The following is a 19,586-nucleotide window of genomic DNA, read 5'->3' on the forward strand; positions in this document are numbered from 1 at the left end:
CAGGGGTTTGATTTCACTCTTAGGAAAGGCACACATTTCCGTTGAGGTTCATGAGTCAAGATAAATACATATGCTTATGCAACACTGAATTCAGAATCACAAGGATTTAAACATACTGATTCTTGCTAGGAGTATAGGAATCAGCTTTCTAATACACCACACAGCAGAGTGTGAGAACAGATGGAAAAAAGATATCACAGAAAAATGTGTTGACCAGAACTTTGAAATGTATTGAAGCGAGAACAAAATATTCCAAGTATATAAAATGTCGTAGGATGGCAAAGAACTCTGCTGAAAACCCCCAGACATAGTTCTGCATGGCCTTCTCAGGTGCCTTTCAGTGATCAGTGTGAAGTATGGTAAATATTTAATTAGAAAACCACCATGGAATGCCTCCAGAAACCAGGAAATACAATTCTGAAAGTAATTTTTTTTATGCCTGACTGCTTTACTCAGGCCCTAGCACAGTGGGATCAAGCAATGTTGGAACTGTCAGCTTGCTCTGTGAAAGAACCTGAATTAAGTTTCAGCTGCATAGCCTCAAAATAAGGTTATAAGCATATGAATTATGAGGACACTGGATGTCTCTCAGACCAAGAAGTTCATTCTGAGTGATTATTCTGAAGGACATTTTAACATCAGGAGTATCTGGGGGGAATGGGAGAGAAGGGAAAGTATTTTAAAATTATTCTAAAGAGAGGAACATTTGCTATTTTGTTCTTGTATTTTCTACTTAGTAATAGCCAAGTCTTTTCCCAGAGATAACCATGGCCCATTCTGTGTGTGTGTGTGTGTATGTGTGCAGGCACAATTCTTTCAGGAGGCACTTGCCAAGGCAGATGCAAGTGTCCAGTGTTGATTTTAACATGGGGACAGACCCGATTTTGCAAAGGGGAGAGACGACAACCAGCATTGGGAGAATAAAACCCGAACTCTACAAACAGAAGTCTGTGGATTCTGATGGGCAACAAGATGTGAAAACATGTGGAAAACTTAACTTCACTCTCCGGTATGATTATGAGAATGAACTTCTGGCTGTCACAATTGTCAAAGCCTTAGATCTGCCTGCTAAAGACTTCACAGGAACATCTGACCCCTACGTTAAGATTTATCTGCTCCCAGATAGGAAAAAGAAGTTTCAGACACGAGTTCACAGAAAGACATTAAATCCTGTCTTTGATGAAACCTTTCAGTTTCCTGTAGCCTATGATCAACTCAGCAACAGGAAATTGCATTTCAGTGTTTATGATTTTGACAGATTTTCTAGACATGACATGATTGGGGAAGTTATTCTTGATAACCTTTTTGAAGTCTCAGATCTCTCCAGGGAAGCCAATGTATGGAAAGACATCCACTGTGCCACCACCGTAAGTAATGTGTTCCAAAAGCATTAACATAATATTTTTCTGTCTTTTTTGTAGTTTGTGGCAGAGCATCCTGTTTATCAACATAGTCTGGAACGAAAAAAGAAATAAAGTTGTCAATATTTTCCTGTGAACGTAGGGAAAAAGATGCTTAGGAAGCTATAAAATTTAATTACTAATAAAATCTTCTGGGAACATACCATCACCATTATGGCTCACTATGCATATATAAATTAGGTTTGTTAATTAAATACTACATCATGAAAGTCACTACTTACCAAGAACAATTAATGTTTTCCTGTTAGCAAAATACCCTGTCCTTTAAAATGACTACATCTTTGGGAACAGGGCCCATTCTGCTCTTCATAGCAAATTTTCATACGTTGGGAATCTTGTGAAGGAAGAGAGAAAGGCTAAAAATGCTTGAAGTCTAAAATGTTCTTTGCTGGCTGCCCTGTGGTTAGGGTCCTCAGTAAATGTATCTGCATTGCTGCTGGTTACTAGCAAAACTCAAGAGGCACAAGTAAACAGAGTTAGGAGATAGAAATCATTTGTTTACTGTTGCAAGCAAGAAAAGGAGGACAGTGCATTGATAACAGGATGGATGATAGGCTACCAGCAGGAAAACCTCCAGTCTCCAAACATTATTATTTATTAACCTTGAAATCCAAACTCATCTTTGTCTGCAATTAGAGGGGAAAAAAAAAAAAAAGAAAAAGGTAGGGTATGGGGTAGGTTGTTGGGGTTTTTTTGTTTGTTTGGGTTTTTTGTTTGTTATTTTGGTTTTTTTGTTTTGCTTTGATTTTGTTGGGGTTTTTTTAAGTACTATGTGATTTATATACAACTTTTCCCATCCCATGTTCTTTGGAAATATCTGAGTCATCTCTGGGTTTGAGCACGGGCTGGACTTTCACAAAGGATAGAGCAGTAGTAGACACTGCTTCAGTCACAGCAGGTTCATACCACCCCTTCAGCAGAGCCTTTTTTCCACAAAAGTTTTCATGCTGTTCTTTCCTGCTAGACATGGAAGTTCAGGTCTGCATAACTATAAAGACACAGACTGGTTTCCTACCCAGTTTGAGTATGAGAAAGAAGAAATGAGATATATTAGGGAGCGGAGCATAGTGGAGACAGTTTTTGAATGTGAATTTCTAAAAATGGCTATTTATTTTACTTTTTGGGTCTACCAAATTGGTATGAACAGCCTTTGGCACACCTTCAGAAAATTATTTCTGTGTATGCTTAGTTTGATTGAGCTCTGATTTCAGGTAAATCGAAGAACCGTGTTCTCAAGCTGAGAATTGTGTCTGTGTTTAAGGCCTTGGAATAATAGCCCAGTAGCATTTTTTAAAATTTTTCTACATTTGATTTTATCTTTAACACTTTAATAATGTTTTAAATGCTCACTTGTCCTGTGCGACATGTGTGTGACATTCTTCACTGATAAAATGGCTTTAGCAAATTAGAATCCCTGGACTGTTCATCACCAGTTTTGAGCAGGCCGAAATGCCATACCAAATTGCACAGTCTGGAGAGATACTAATATACATCTGAATGGGAATGGCTGCTAATCTTGGTTCTGAATTCTAATTGAAGTCTCTTCCTCACTAAGGAAGGATATAATAGGTTGGGAATCTTGTGAAGGAAGAGGCAGGCTAAAAATGCTTACTTACTTTAATTACTACATGTAGTTATAGTGCTTAACTCACTTTGCTGGTGTTGAAATTTAAGAGAAGGCATGAAGGTTTTACATTTCAGCCTTTCAATCAGTATAGTTTACAGGATGAAGTGTGTATGAGTACGTTGTCTCCACTTAAGCTATTAACAATAAACACATAACATTGAGATATCTTCTAGTAAGTATGAGGAGACCACACCAGCTTTCACAAGCCTTACACTGTTCCCAGAAAATTGTGTGAGAAACTGATTGAATTGATATTTTTTCTTGACAAAATGAAACCCTCCTATAGTATGTCTTTTTACTATTTGTGCAATGTGCTGCTTTGTGTCTTACTTCAGCTGTTTCATGTAGATTAAAATTGGTTAGTAATAAAAGTTTCTACTTCTGCCATTTCAGAAGTCATAAGATGAGGGAGTCAATCCTGCACAGGAATAAACAGTACATAAAATGTTAATCAACAGGGAATTGCAGTCTTAAGCACTAGATCTAAAGTTTGCCAAAGTTGCTAACTAGCAATTAAATATCTAACTAATGCTTGGCAGAGTCAACAGACTTGGATTAAGCCTGGAAAAGAAAAGATCCAGCTGGTTCTACAGTTAGTGAAAAGCAATTGTACTCCAGGCAGGCATACTTTGGTGTTCATAAAGAATCTTTAAAAGCCAAACTGGCTGTCTCAGTGGGAAGGTCCTTACTTGCACTGTAGAGCACAGGAACCAAGCTGCCATTCTGCAGATTTATTTCTCTTATGCTTTTTTGCTCTTTGCCTCTGCTCTGTTTTGTTGTATGTTCTCTGAAGCCCTTTGTTCAGTCATGATTTCTGCACCCAGTGGTTTCCTCCTGATAGATGGTAGTGATAGATCAAAGGATTAGTCCAAAACTTATAAAACAGCAGAAGTAGCCTCTCCTCAGCTTCGAGTCTTTTACTTCTCTTTCATAGTCAGTAATCTTCTATACAGAAAGTAGAGTGAGGGTAAAAAATCGTTCCTTTTACCTGGTTAGAAAGAGCCCATTTTTATGACACAACGTTCTGCAGTCCTGGGGCGGAACACCTACTAGAGAGATCTACCAAGGAAAGGAAGGACGTTTTACTAGTGAAGGCGGTTACCGCAGGAGATCAGGAGATTCTCTGCTATGCAAAGATTCTTTGTCAATAGTTAACATAACTTAAAAAGATTTGCTTGTACATCTGTAAGGAGTTTTTATTTGTTGCAGGAAATACTTGGTCTGCGGAAAAAATCAGACTGGGTGATTGCACCGAGTCCTGTTGGCCATAAAATCAATGACAGTTGAAATCTACAGTTTGAATACTTGTTTTGCTTTTTTCACATAATAGTAATTTGAAACTATTTTGTACAAGTGCAGGATTGGCCCCCACACACCCTCATTTTTATCCGTATGGTTTTCAATTGTTGGAATTGATTCATCTTTGTTAGTTTGGGGCTTTTTTTCCTTTTAACTTTTCATTCATATCATTTTTCTGTTATATGACATGTCCAAAACCTACAGCTATTGTATACCACGTAGTGTGTGCCTGTTGTGAGTGCTAAAGGATCTTAATTTCTTAATGTGAAACTATCAAGGTAAATTTGGTATAAAATCAGTTGTGGAAAAGAAGTATCCTAAATATATGATTTTATTAATTATCCCCAAATTTTGCTTATATATGGGTGAGTTTTCAATAAATAATCCATCATTTACTTCTGTTCATCTGATTAACTGAAAAAAAAAGCAAGCAAAAAAATCAAACCTCAAGATGCAGCTTTGCACCACCTCTGAAGGTTGTTCAGTACTTTGGAATACTTTAAGTCTTAATACACTAATAATAATTCATAACATCAGAGGCAAACAAATAGCATCAAATGGGTTGTTTAGTCAACATACCTAGCTTCTGCTTTTGTAAAGGGCTTATGAGTTTTGCATACATTTCTGATGTTTTGCTACTGTCAAAATATACCACATACTTAAAATATATCAAAAAAAGAAAACTCAGCACTAATGTAAGTATTCAGTGTTGTAAAATTGTTTAGACAAAAAAACCGACTCTAGTGATACTAACACCTTCCGGGTATAAAAGCTTATTAACCTCCCATTATGTTTTTAACAATGATTGATCGCTTTGAAAATCATTGCCTAAAAAATCTGTGAGCTCTGTTAGTGGAACCAGTTATAGGAAACTATGCAACTGGGAAAAAAAAAAATAAAATAGGGCCCAGAATTTAAATGAAAGCCATTTCCACCACAGTAGTCTTTTGAAGGTGTTAGTCATGGAGCTGTCATATATTTGTAGCCTCTTGAATTATCTCATGCAGACAGATGGAACTTGATTATTATTTAGTTTTCTGACACCAGGCATTTCACTGATACAGCTTTCTCGTTTGAGAAGTGGGATATAAAAGAAGGTTTTGTAAGGACACACACTGCATGTGATGCCCATGATGTGTGATTGCTGTTTCTAAAGCGCTTGGCATACAAGTGAATAGCATTGCTGGAAAAGACAGAAGTGCTTAAATACCTCTTTTTTAATGAGCGGGACAGTAACATTTGTCTCAGTTAATTTGTCTCAAAACTTGCCAGAGTAGAATGTCACGCAGGTAATCCTGCCTGTTATAGATGGAGATTCTTCTGACTTCCTGACCAAACAAGAATGAAGCCCACCTCTGCAGTGCACCCAGAGCAATTACAGGCATTATCTTTTGCTTAGTTTTCTCCATAGTTCACTATTTCATACGTGGACAAAAATGGCACACTAGACTGTACACAGAGTAAGGCAATAGTGGCATAGAGCTGAAAAAGGTATGTCTGATAATAGTCAAATGTTGAGGCTGCATTATAAGGATTGTCCTATTTCGTAGTGTTCAAAGAGTAACACTATCATGAAATGTTTTATCACCAGAAATGCAGTGGACTATGCCCTACAGTCAGCCATCCTGACTTGTTAGCCTAGTCCGTCAGAATGGATGCTTCTGAAAGTGTACATAAAAGCTTTAACACAATGTTAAAGAGGCACGGAAGAGTAAAAACTTGTCAGTATACAAACATTTACCATCTCTATAGAGAGAACAGCATTTTTAAAGCTAAGAGTCGTTGGCATTTGTAATTTCCACTCAAGGCCAACGGTATAAAAATTTCACGTGATTACCTGCTGTTGAGTAGATGAGTGAATACTCTGGGTCAGTCTTTCCAGAAACATGTTGAGGCTTATCATGAGTTTTGGGACTGCTTTATGTCAGAGTGATAACTAGAAAAGACAATGGAGAAAGAGTAGGTTTCTGTCCAGTTACTGAAAGCAGGAAAGATTTACGTTATTATTGAACATTTCTTTTAGTTTGAAAGGACAAATTATTTTAATATTTTACTTTGCTAGAGGCAAACAGCTGCTTTCAGTCTACCTTGAAAATGAGAAAATGGTTTCCTCAAGGGAAGTTAACGTCTCTGCATCCAGGCAGTACCATGGCAGCTATGCTAAGGTGCAATGCTTGATTGACCTGCTGTGTCCTAAGTGCTCTCTGAGTTTCTCACTGCAAATTTTTTCTTTGCAGTCAATGCATTGCTGTTTCAGAACAGTTTCTTTATGCAGGAAGCTGCATATGTTTTGGTTCATTTATGTGCTGGTAGATGCTACGGTTAGTTCACAGAAGTACCTCTGTTCCTAGCTCTTCTGAAGCAGGAATGGGCTTCCTTTCTGCCTGGCAAGATGAAACTACCTCCCTGGTGCACAAGACAGATGGTTATGTACAGTGGGAGTAACAAAAGAAGCATCCAGGAGGCTTCCCAAGGCGCTACTGAGAGCATTAAGCTTGCTGGACCCAGCATGCTGTCTCAAGAGAGTCCTCTCTATGCAATCAGGACTGCAATCAGCAACTGTGAACCAGAGCAATCAGAATGTCTGATTGGCAAAAACAAGTATTAGGCCTCCACAAGCAGAGGATGCAGTCATTATAGAGCAACAGGCCCCACTGCTTCCACTGTCTTCCACAGAGGCAAGAACAAACACAAACTTCATTGATTCATTTCCCAGGACAGCAGCTCAATTAGTAAGTGGTGCTGGGAGGAAGAAAAAGATCTGCATTTGATATGCAAAGAATAACAGGAGGGGAAGATAAATATTAGCTGTGGAGACAAGGTTTCCAAAGTAAAATCCCTTTGAAATGTGGTTAAATTAGCTCTCCAATTCTCTTCATGTAACTTTTGATAGCTCCTGTGATAGCATAAATACCATCAAATTCTAAATGCATAGATGAGAAAACAGGCAGATTGGTAGGTTGACATACGGCTTTTTACTGTTATTCTTTTAACTCTTAAACTATATCTCAAAACATGAAACATCTTAATGCATTCTTAACTAACTGTGTGAGGGAACAGGTTTCCCTCTTCTTTCCATCCAATGCCCAGCATTTATCATGATGTTTTATTTTATCTCTGATTCTTGAAACCTGAGGTCAGTAGTTTTCATTAGAAAACAGGTATATGTACAGCATGTTTCTAAACAGAACAAGAGGAAAAAAGAGAGAAAAATCTTTCTTTTAGGAAAATTGTATTTCTGCAGTACTCAAGTAATCCAAAGGTCCGATTCTGCGAATGCATTTTTCTTTGCATTTGCATACTATAGAGAAAAGCAAGCTAAAAAGGAAGCAGCTAAAAGTCTAGGAATGTAAATGGCCAAATAACTTCTTTGATATCTAGAAAATATTATTAGTTAGTAAAGATGCTTACTCAAAACACAGCAGGAAAATGAAAAGAAAAAAATCACAAATCATTTGTTTAGGAATCAAGTAAAAGATAAATTCATGCCACCCTCAATAGTTTTGCTGCACTACTGTCACATGTGATGAGTCTTTGAGACACCATTTAAATTATGATTAATAGGAAAGTAGTTTTGGATATTAAAATTGAGATTAGGAATTAAAATACTTACTGTGAAATATGATAAATTGAGTCATAAAGTGGCAACAAGGAAGTTTCTGAGGGAATTTAATTTCTAATGCAGTATTAATTACACAAATATTTATTTTAACTATGGACATTAATGACACACTAGTAATAATAAAAGTGTATAAATCCTTTCAGTAACATTTATACAGCTCATTGTAAGAATCCGGAAAGAGTTGCTCTTTTAAGACTTTTTTAATTGCAAAACTTAAAAATCTAGGGGAAAAAGACACAAACGTCAGTAAAAAAATGGCGTAGAGCTCATTTGTGATCAAAAAATGATGCAAAAATGACACTTTATTTCAAATGTGAGCTCCCTATAAGCTTTTTATTCCTGGTAGCATAGTAAACTAGTTAAGATCTTGGAGCATAGGAGGGAGACTACAAAAGTTCTTCCACTGTCAGTATAGACAATAAATAATTTTTCCTGTTCAGTTCCGGATTATGGGTGAAGAAACTATCCTGAACATGGAAGGATCTCTGTCTAAATTCCTCACTGAATTTGCAGAGGTTCCTAGCTAGTTGTCTCTTCTATTGAATTTAATGGAAACAAATGGGAAAGTTAATTAGAATAACAAAACAGCAAAGCTTTCTCCAGCAGCAACAGTTCTGAAGCTCAGTCAACCTAATTAATGCTCTCCCAGGAGGGCTTCATACTACTCCTCACATCACTACCCTGTGTATACATATTGTGAAGAGGGATCACAGCCTCTAGAAATGCTGCTACTTCTAGAGGCATAAATGTGAAAATGGGAGCACTGCTGTCCGTTTGGTCTGATAATAAAAATAATAGAATAAGGACTTTTTTTTTTCATCTAACTTTGCCAACACCTGATTCTCCAAGAGCCCATAAAGCAGGCAATGTGGACAGACCCATGGTAACCTAATGGGAAGAAATATTAGCACATTCATCCGGTTGTGATTGCTTGTGTGGGATGAGAATTAATGCTATCTATCTGAAGAATCTGTATTCTGTAGCTAAAAAAACCCAAGGTCATCTCAATAGCGGACATACATATTTTAGATCAGTGTTTTCTTTGTTTTATTTTGTTCTAGTATTGCTGTACCGGAAAATGGATTGGATAGTAAGGTAAACTGAGAGCCATAAAAGTAACTGAAGCTGGTATAGCACTTGCCACCATTCCAGTTCCTCAGTACTGTATGACAGCGTGTGTACACAAAAGGGAAATAAATGAAAGAAACATACAGTACCAACAAATGCTTCCATTTGCATTAGTGCATCTATGTTTGATGCTGGTTTATCTGTTATGGGAAGTTAGTGGGGGGAATCATTACAAGCACCTGTAAAGCTAGCTGTTAATTGCAATCTAATTTTAATTTAAGAAGAGAAAGGAAGACTCATAATAGGCCTAAAAAAGAGAGAAATTTTCATGTGAGTTATCTAAGTAAGGTGCGGTTCTAGGTTAATATATGATACATGTAAGACATAGTTAAGCATAGTTAAAAATCTGTATGAATGGAACCCACCTGGTCTAGGCTTGGGTCTTCTGAGTTGTGTTTTGTTTGAGGTGGACTGTAATGCAGACATAATTGCTGTAATGCAGACATGATTGTTGAGGGCGGCTTGTGCCTAGGCTTCCTTAGATTTGCTTGTATTCAATGGTTCGTGTCAGATGATTTGTGTTAACTTAGTTATCTAGTGTATTATAAAGTGCTAAAAATATGAATTTGCTGGAGCACTGGGATTCTGAAGTAATTAAATTCTATTTTTAAATCTCAGTTAAAATCAATAATATTTAAGGATCCAGGGCATTTAAAAATGCTACTCATTATAAACAATGTGGTAGACAGAGGAAGACTGCCATGAGAAGTTTAAATGCTGAACCTTACTTTGTTCATTATTTAGGTTTGAACCTATGTTTTCTGCTCCAGATAATGAACCTGCAGTTCTCAAGTTAACAAAAAAGTGCATGGGGGGAAATGGTGATATCCCTGTCCCAGTTTCTAATGCTATCATATATATTAATCCTTCAAAGCAACATTTGAAAGTCTTGGGTGTTAGCTTGTGTGATTGTTTTCCAAAGAATATTTATTTTAATGGTGCATTTTAGTGCCTTAATCCCCAGTTGCCCTGTGACTTGTAGAGGTCCTAATAAAATATAATCAGTTCACTCAAGCATAACCAACTTCAGCAGATACTAAAAGTAGAAACTAAGTAAAAGTACTTGGAATTTCTACTCCTTACTAAGCAAAAAGACACTGTCTACAAAGCTGTCAGCAAACATCAGATGCCACAACTAGTACCAAATTAAATTAAAAAGATTAAAATATCAGAGTTCTTTGAAGGATTCTGAACAAACATGTATTTTAACTCAATCTGAGGACCATGGGAAATCCGAGTCTGTGATGGCATTCTATGATGGCCAGTTCTCTCCACCAGGAGAAGAGTTTAAATGGTATCTACACATTACTGCAGGGTAACTACTAAATTTATTTCTAGCCCATTGAAATCACAATGAATGACTCAAATCTCTGAGATAGACAAGAATGTTTATTTAAAATAATGTCTATTGTGGTGTATTGCAGAATTTCTCTATTGAATTGGTGGATAGAGCTAAATGACTGTTGTTCTATAATAAGAAAATCAGACCTTTCAGGGCAGCACAAGTCACGTTTTTTCCAGGTGTTAGGTGTCAGAAAATGCCTGCATTAACAGTGGAGTGATAGACAGCCTTTTCCCAATCCTAAAATCATCCCTTACCATGTCAGACTGAGTAGTCAATACACAGGTTACAGAACTTTGGTAAACTTCAGTATATCTGCCCTTTGAGCAGACTGCTGTGCTTGGACGCATTCGTTGTCCAAGAATTTCTTTTTGCATTAAGGCACATATTGCTTATTCATTGCACCAGTCAGAAACACTAGATTTGATTGCAGGGGATTTTCCAAGCTCTTTTCCAGTATGTCTTCAGTACAAAGTGTTCAGAAAGGAAAGAAGGGACTGAGCATAAGCATCAAATGCTTGCCATTTTGTTAAGCATATGGAGTTTGCAAGTCTTTTGAACAATGCTTCTTTTAAAGTATATAAGTGATGATAAATAGCTCTGCCTGCAGTCTCGTTTATCATTTGAGCTCACCCAAATCTTTGGGTATTTGCCCAATTTCTCTTGAGAAAGAAATTATAGAATACTCAAGTTCATACTCACCTCTTGCAAAAATGATTTTTTCTCCATTCACTTATATAAGTAATTTCTCTGAAAAGCGAAGAATTAGTCCTTTTCATGAGCTGGCCATTGTGTTTTATGATCCAGCCCATCTTCATCACCTTTCTCAACATAGACCTTAAGCTTTGAAACACTTGATGTGGAGTAACTATATTTCCTTTTCAAACAATAAAGTGAGATCTCTTTGGCATATGGATATGAGGAACAACAATCAGACTCTGAATTCAGAAAGTAATGCTCATAACAAAAGCTGTGCTTTAAACAGATTTCAGATATGAAAAAATATAACAGAGCACTTGCAACTTTAACAAATGAGAGAAAAGAACTACAAGTCATTTTTGAAGTTTTATTTATATTTTCTGAAATAGAAAAGTGAATTTATTATTGTACTCTGTGACACAAAACTGTGTTGTGTGTGGCAATGTAGGGGACTTGAGCTAAGGAGATGTCAGATAGCTGTATTTATCCTATGTGGACTGAATGAACTAAATCATTTTGAAATCCTGAGCAATCTGAAATCCTGAAATCCTGACAAGCATGAAATTTGCCCACAGTACATGTTCACATGCTTATCAATCTACTAATTCTCAGAACAGAATCCTAGAAAAATGACTGAACATGTGAGTTGACCAAGCTACACAAAAGTCAATATTTCATTAACAGTGCAACAGAGAATTTAAAGATATTCTAAGACTGCATTCTTCAATCTAAAGACTGCAAAGGAGGGAAAACAAAACCAAATAAAAAACCAGAACAAATAACAAAAATAAACCCTAAATAAACAAACAACAAAACCTCCCTGAAGCATGTGATTAAGTCCATCTTTACTCAGGAAAGATCTGAAGTGCTTATTTGAATTTAAACAGAATATTAAGCCAAAGAAAGTCAATAAACATGTTCAAATAAGCAGCTAAAAATCTGAGGAGTAAGTCCTAGTCTGTCTCATAACTGTAAGTAATGCATTTGTCATCTACGCAGCAATCATTATGTATCATTTAAAGATTTATCAACCTTGCCTTCTGATGTTAGAGCAGCTGTACCATAAATACAGCAGTTTTCAAGCAAATTTGTACTCTCAGGGTAGCTATAGCTTTAACAGATAAAATATTAGAGCTGAGATATTAAAAATAATCCTTTTAGTAGTAGGTCAGAAAAAGTCCTTTGGGATCACATAAGCATTTTTTTTTTTGAGAGTGGCTGCCATACAGAAGTGACTTCCTTACATGCTCCTTGTAAGCTTGTATTTATAAAACCTAAGTTGTTTTTAATATGCAACTTTCTTTTGAGGGGGGGGTATATTTAAAAGGAACAATTTAGAACATAACTAGCAACTCAACAAGTAAACTTTTATAGTATTAGGATAATTATATAACTGTGAGAAAAGAAAAAATAAGAATTGATGGATCCTCTCTTTCTTAGATTACATTTCTCAAATGTTGCAGCATCTGAATTGTACAGCAACATGATATTATATGAATTCACAGCACATTGTCTCAACATAGAAACTATCTCTTTATGAGGATTATCAAGATCCACATGGACCTTATCCATCTTTCCAAATATGTTATCTTCCAAAAAATTGCTGTTGGGCAAGGCAGGTTGTAGGTGCTACTCCTTTATTTTGCTTTTCTTCCAGAACAGAACCCCTCAAAGCACAGTAAGAGCAATAAAACCAGCAGCTTTTACCAGCAGATTCATCTTTTCAAAGCACTTAGACAGGATAAACTTTTGATTTGCATACATATGTTCAGGAATATATCTCCTACATAAATTCCAGTGGCTAGAAGTCGTGTAAATGTGTGTGATCTAAATATCCCAGCAAATTTCTTTCTATTGGAAATAATGGAGTTTGAGTCTTTTCAAGAGCAGAAATTAACTTTCCACATTCAGTACCTTTTCATTTATGTGAATACAACACAAACATATCAGGAATCCAGAAAGTTTTGGTTCCGCTTTTTAATAATTTCTCTATTTAGTAATTCTAAATCCTGTCACTAAAATATTATCCTGCTGGCACCCTTTCAGTATTTTATATAAATAATTTCTGGACACTGGTTGTGACATCCGCAGAAGCACCTGAGGCTGCAAAACAAGTCTCTTCATGTTAAAAAAGAAATTCTAAGTTTCTGCAAGATCTGAACTGAATTGTTGGCAGTATGGTCAGATTGCTAATCATTTATTTTCTTTTTCAGGAGAGCATAGATTTGGGTGAGATCATGTTTTCCCTTTGTTATTTGCCTACTGCTGGGAGAATGACATTAACTGTCATCAAATGTAGGAATCTCAAAGCAATGGACATAACTGGCGCATCAGGTGAATCTACTTTTTTTAATAAGAAGGCAGGCAAGAAGGGGACAAACAGGAACTCCTTGGGTTTTGTGTGCTTAACATTGTTGTGAAATGGAAGTAGCACGAGAATGGGTATAGGCACTTTTCAGATCTACTGGCTGTCTTTGGCCTGGCAGTCACTACGTCTTATTCAGAATGCCCGTGTTTTTCCTTTGCATTGTTTTATTGATATGACATTCCTACAAAAAAAAAAAAAAAAAAAAAAAGATTGCTCTTATACTACACATTTGAATAACTTTGAGTCCAAATGCACACAACTGATTGTCTGTTACTCAGATCCGTATGTCAAAGTGTCACTGATGTGTGAGGGGCGAAGACTGAAAAAGCGGAAGACTACCACAAAGAAAAACACGCTCAATCCCGTTTATAATGAGGCCATCATCTTTGATATCCCTCCAGAGAACGTGGACCAGGTCAGCCTCTCCATTGCAGTGATGGATTACGATAGGTAAGAGCAGTTTGATTTCTTACCATTAATCTTCAGTGAGAAGTTACCTGATCATTGCAAGCAACTGCATTCCATTTCCTTGAACTTAAAAGCAGGTTTAATGTCACAAAAGATAAAGCCTTTGGGTCTTTTGATTTAAAAGGAAGTAGAGGGTTAAAGCTCCCACACCTTTTAGAGCTCAGGCCATTTTATCTGTGTCATAAATAAATGTGATGCAGAAGAAACATGGCTTAATCTTTTTATGGGCCACTAGCCTTGGCATATATTTCTTTCCCCATCTGGTGGCTGGACTATATAAAATCTTTATAAATCAGGTATGTCTCCCAGCTTAAAAGAGTCTCTCACTCTTCTAATGTCTATTTAAATTGCAGATATTTGAACTATAAAAAAAACCCTAAAAAAATAATAAAAAAGGATTACTAAAATAGAATTAGATGATAATTGCTTCATTGAATTAAGTAATAATTAATTCTTCATTTGAGTCAATAGAGAAGATTTGTAGCCTTTGAGTTCAGCCCTGGTTGATAAAACATCTGAGCCTCAATTTTCTATGTCCTCACCAAGAATTCTTCAGGAAGAGACTCCTACTTAGAGATGTTCAAGGACTGCAGGTTAAACTAGACAGTGACTGACAGAATCAAGCCCAAGCCAAGTCTGCTTCATTCAAGTGCTATTAGTAGTGAGCTCTTGATATTGCAGAGCAAATAAACAAGGAAAGTCAAATTTAGTAACACAAACCTTCAGATTGCTTTTACTTGCCATTAGATTTCTGATCATCCTCCAACTTCTGTCAGGAAGACTTTCTCAGTCAGATGTGAAAGGGCACTATGGTGCCATTGGGAAAAGAACAGCAGCCTGCACACATTCAGTCTCTTCAGCTGCTCCTTTCAAAACATTTGGTAAGAAAAAGTTAGCAAACATTCTAATGTACATATGGGCAAGGTACAGAAATTATTTCCTGGAATTCCTCAACAAGTGTATGGCACTGCCAGCAGTATGAAGTATTAAGGCATAGCCTGTCATGGCAATGCCTCTTGCCTTTCACAATTCTGACTGAAGTTCCAATGATGACAACAGTAAGATCTGGGAAATAGAGTGTGAAATAACATCTGAAGGATTTGAAGCAGGAAATGTATTCCGCACTATTTTCTTTCACCTTGACAAAATTTCAGCATGCTTTCCTTCTAGATCATTTGGTGCATTATGATCCGTTTCTCTGCTTGTATTCTTTGGGTTGTAACATTTTAATGGCAAAGGTTAAGTCTTCATTGCAAATTTTATAGCTGCTAGAAGCACGTAGTGGCTGGAGGTTTTTGACGCTACCATTGTAGACTATATTACTATACTACTGCTAAATCTAATATCTGTGGTAAGTAATGTGGAAACTTTGGGCATGTATTCTGTGCTGCACTAAACCAGCACACTGAATTACATCAGATGTTACTAAAACTGGTTTTATTTTTTAAAAATTTGCCTTTCTTCAATTCTCAGAGTAGGGCACAATGAGGTCATTGGGGTATGTCGGACAGGAATTGATGCTGAAGGGCTTGGAAGAGATCATTGGAATGAAATGTTGGCTTACCCACGTAAACCAATAACTCACTGGCATCCACTACTAGAGGTAAGAAGTAGCCAAATTTTCTGCTTCTCAGTATGCTGAATGTTCTGCCTCTCTCATGCTTCTGTGCTTCTAAGAATCATGAAAATCAGCGAAGTCTCTAAGGAGAAGCTCTATGATCCTTAGCACAACCTAAATCTAGTTGCTTGGGTTTATTGGTTACTTAAGTGTGCCATTTCAAAAGTTTCCATGCTGCACTGATGGCATTATAAGATTAAATAAAGACATAATAAATTTCCAGAAATTATGATAAGGAGCTTATCTCCACTTAGAAGAGGTCATTTGCAAGTATTTCAAAAGTAATAATTTCCTCTTCAAAAATCTTTGACATGATCAGATATGTTGCTAAAATATTAATCTGAAACTGGCCTGCTAATTACGCTAAATTAAGGCAACATACCAGCAGGTACCTCCAGAGTTACTCGGCCAGGCACTTATTGGAAGCTTATTCAAATACACGAGTGATTATGCCTACAAATATGTGGGCTTGGACTCCCTCTTCAACCTGCTGCAGCCATATCTTACTGGTTTTCTGTATGCAAAATGCTCACAGCTTTGGATTTGGAAAGATTCATATTGAAGCCTCAAGAAGCAGCATGCAGTTTTGGGACACAGACAACACACTGCTTAGCTCTTACCAAAAGCAACCTCTGCAGAAAACTGAGTTGCTGTCTGAGGCATTACGGGCTCTTTTGTTTTCCCCACTGCACAGCACATGACTGCACAGCATATCCAGTGACAGGTAGAAAAAAACCAACAGAAAACACCTAAAGAAGAGTACGAGTGCAACTAAATCGAGTCAATGCAGCAAAGAAACCTATTTTTACAGGCACGTGGCTCTGTCTGGATTATGTAAATTGGGAAACAGAGGTACCACCCCCAATTAGTGAAATAAACCCCCTCCTCTGAAATGACTCAGAGGCATTTTTAGTTCATTTCAGGAATTTTGTTCCCATTATTATTTCTGCTGGAGACTTTGATCAAGAAAGGCTTTAGATTCGATTTGGGTTCTTTGAGGGAGTCTCTCATCATCTGAAATGATCATGATATGCTGACATTTGTAAAATTAACACTTTTCTTGCAGTTACCTGGCAGAGCAACCAGCTTTGATAGCCAGGGATCTTGTTCATCACCAAAACCACCGCTTACGCCCTAGAGAACAAGAGTGGATTCGTCATGTTTAGTGTCCAAAGCTCCCTTGTAGCTCACATCTACATAAGCAGAAGGCTTGGCTTCCGCAGATGAACTGTATCCATATTTTTTTATTAAAATACATTTTTCCAAGTATTATATTACAGTTTATAATAATTTCTTAATGTATGACTGAAGTTAAATTGAGCCAAATATAACCCTTTCTCATACAAATTCATTCACCTGTTTTCTTGCTGACGTATGTCCAGCATCATATCCAAGCAGTGGTTTGATATGACCTATATCTTTGCATAGACAAAGAAATCAGAAAAAAAAAAAGAAACCCTTAAGCAATTCAAAACCACTCATTGCAGCTTGTAATGTCTCATTCTTTTCAATGAGCAAATATTCCTGTATAGCTAATGTAGTAAATTTCTTCTAAATTGCACTAAATCCTGTGTGACTTCTCAAGATGACAATTCAAACTGAATGTTGCATGAAAAAAACAACTGTTTTCATATTTTGGGTGTTTGAAGATCAATTCATCCCTTGGGCAGGGAGGAAGGGCTGCTCAAAAGCCCACTGAAGCCAATGAGAAGGACCCTGTTGGCTTCACCTGGGTTTTAGTTCAGCCCTTGGAACAGGTCTTACAACTGGATCTGTGCAGTTACAATCTTCCAACAATCAAGATGCCGGCTGCCCTAAGAGAACCTATTAGCCTGTTCACCAAAACAACCTGGCTGTTTTGCTTCAGCTACTCCCTGGCTGATGAAGAGCTAGCTCGGATGTCTCTGCATGACACTGAACAGCACATGTACAGGTATTGATCTGGAAAGCTAATGTGTCTGCAGTGAGTTGTCTGTAAGTTGATGCAGCTCCACAGAGACATAGGTGTCTCCTGAGAAGGTGCATTCAGCCCCTTTGAAGCGGCTCATTTGCTGCTAGCATCATGCAGTCCTTACTTGGTCTTTACGGAGGTCAAACTGTAGGTGTGAAAATGCTTTAAAGGAATTGATATAATGACTTTTAGCTGTTAAAAAAATTTATTAGAAACTGCAATTTTGCATAATGTTTTTCTGGTTCTGGATTTAATGTGGCAGTCTTAGATTTCTTTGAAGTTATTTTGACTAAGTGCACAGCTCACATGCAATAGTTTCTGGTCCCTGGCTGGATGCCTCTACTATTCTATGCTAAACATGTATTTGAGATTTGAGATTTATGTTTTCTGACAATATAATTGAAATGTAACAATTTTATAAACTAGTAAACTCATTTAATAGAATACGCAGTGACAGCAGATACAAAAAAGCATTGGCTGAAGTGAGCTGCTTTAAAAACTAGAAGAGAACTACCTATTATTTTGTGCATTTAGCTGATTTTAACACTGAAGTTTACTTCAATTGCATAGTTATTTCTTTTTTCTGGGTGTTGGTTTTCTGTTGGTGGTGGTGGTCGGTTGGTTGGGGTGTTTTGTTTGTGAAGACCACAGCAAAGACTTCATGACTGCGACTCAGATTTTGAGAGCTGAACTGCAACTAGAAAAGAGTTGAGGTGGTGGCTTTTTTTGTAAAGTATAAAGAAAACTGAGAAGATAGATAATATTTTCCAAAACTGTTTTGACAGAGGTGTACATGAAAAAAATGCCAATGGAAGATTGGTTTATGATAATAGAAGAGTTTGTGAGAATTAATCTAGTTAGAAAGGGAAAAAGCGGTTTAGACAGACTTCTGAAGAACCATTTTGGCTTGGTGAGTTTCGCCTGGTTGACACACAATACATTTATGCAGCTCCAGTGCCTCCAGTCCATTAACTAATCTCTAAGGTATTCAAATATGCCTTGAAGTGTCTTAACTGCTCCACAAAAGTGAGGAAGGCTGGTCTTAATATTGCAGGTGTTTCTAAGGCAAAAAAAAGAGGCAGGTTTTATACCTTGCCTTTTATGCCTACAAACACAACAAGCAAGCAAACAAATACATAAATCGTGTTCCAGGTTTCTATTCATGGTCTCTAGGCAGAAACAGTTTTTTCCAGAGAGGATTGGTAACTCTGAACACTGATCCCACCTGCTCAAGACTGTATTTTCATCACCATAAATACAGAGCAGCCTTGCAGAATTTCATTCCTCCATTTGCTCTGGGTGAGTAATTTTTAAATAGGAGAACAAGCTCTCCTCTGTGCGCTTCTTCCCTTCCATTGTTGTTATCATCCTGAGATTCTGTGGCCTAGCAAGGTTGACATAGAAACAGGTATATATATATACAACTAAATATGTGGAGATTGAAAAACTATTTTGTGTATATATTTATCTTAATATAAATGGTATCAGCAGTGGCCTTTGTGGCCTAGAAAATACTTTTTGTAATGTGGTACTGTAACAGTTAACTAAATATTCTTTGCACTTTTTTGCACCTAATATCCAAAAAGCTAACAACTTCATGATCAAATGTAGCATAAGTGTTCAGCAATGAGCAACATCTTTTTAACTATTTCATTGTTCTCTATGACTATCCTGTATGTTTCATAATAAGTATTAAGGTACTTCAATATTTGTTTTCTTAAATTTAAATTGCTATCAAACACCAAAGGAATAATAGCTCAGTTTGTGCCCTCTTGTTGTGTTACTTTTGGTATTGTTATTAACAGTAGTGAATGACTTCTTTGTCTAAACTTGATTTGTGGGTGCTCTGCATCTAGGAAAAATTAGGCTGCAAAATTATCCGAACATCTAACTTAAATGATCCCCTAATTAATTATTTTTAGTCCCTTATCAGTGATTAATATAATTAATGCAAAAGATTATATTTTTTTCTCCCACTGCTTCCTTAGCTACCTTACAAAATAGGATGTGTATTTAGCATAAATAACCCATTGTCATCAGAGC

General features: G+C 36.8%; 1 protein-coding gene and 1 long non-coding RNA gene across 2 annotated transcripts in view; one reads left to right on the forward strand and one right to left on the reverse strand.

Moving 5' to 3' along the window:
* SYT10 (synaptotagmin 10) overlaps positions 1 to 16,943 on the forward strand; it is a 34,614-nt gene extending 17,671 nt beyond the window's left edge. The window contains exons 3-7 of the mRNA XM_061372013.1: positions 806 to 1,367; positions 13,352 to 13,472; positions 13,785 to 13,956; positions 15,448 to 15,577; positions 16,659 to 16,943. Coding sequence (XP_061227997.1) covers positions 806 to 1,367; positions 13,352 to 13,472; positions 13,785 to 13,956; positions 15,448 to 15,577; positions 16,659 to 16,730 — 1,057 coding nt within the window. The 3' untranslated portion in view covers positions 16,731 to 16,943. The remainder of the gene's footprint in view (positions 1 to 805; positions 1,368 to 13,351; positions 13,473 to 13,784; positions 13,957 to 15,447; positions 15,578 to 16,658) is intronic.
* Positions 1,278 to 16,727, reverse strand: LOC133222367 (uncharacterized). The gene is made up of 3 exons (XR_009728280.1): positions 16,648 to 16,727; positions 14,695 to 14,840; positions 1,278 to 1,454 (listed from the first exon to the last, which is right to left on the reverse strand). It is a non-coding gene; the product is annotated as an uncharacterized LOC133222367 (long non-coding RNA).
* Positions 16,944 to 19,586: the final 2,643 nt, after the last annotated feature.

This window comes from Neopsephotus bourkii, unplaced genomic scaffold, assembly GCF_033783945.1.
Source record: "Neopsephotus bourkii isolate Nb327-2 ecotype Australia unplaced genomic scaffold, CSIRO-AGI_Nbou_v1 NB_1589, whole genome shotgun sequence".
In the NCBI taxonomy this organism is placed as follows: Eukaryota; Metazoa; Chordata; class Aves; order Psittaciformes; family Psittacidae; genus Neopsephotus; species Neopsephotus bourkii.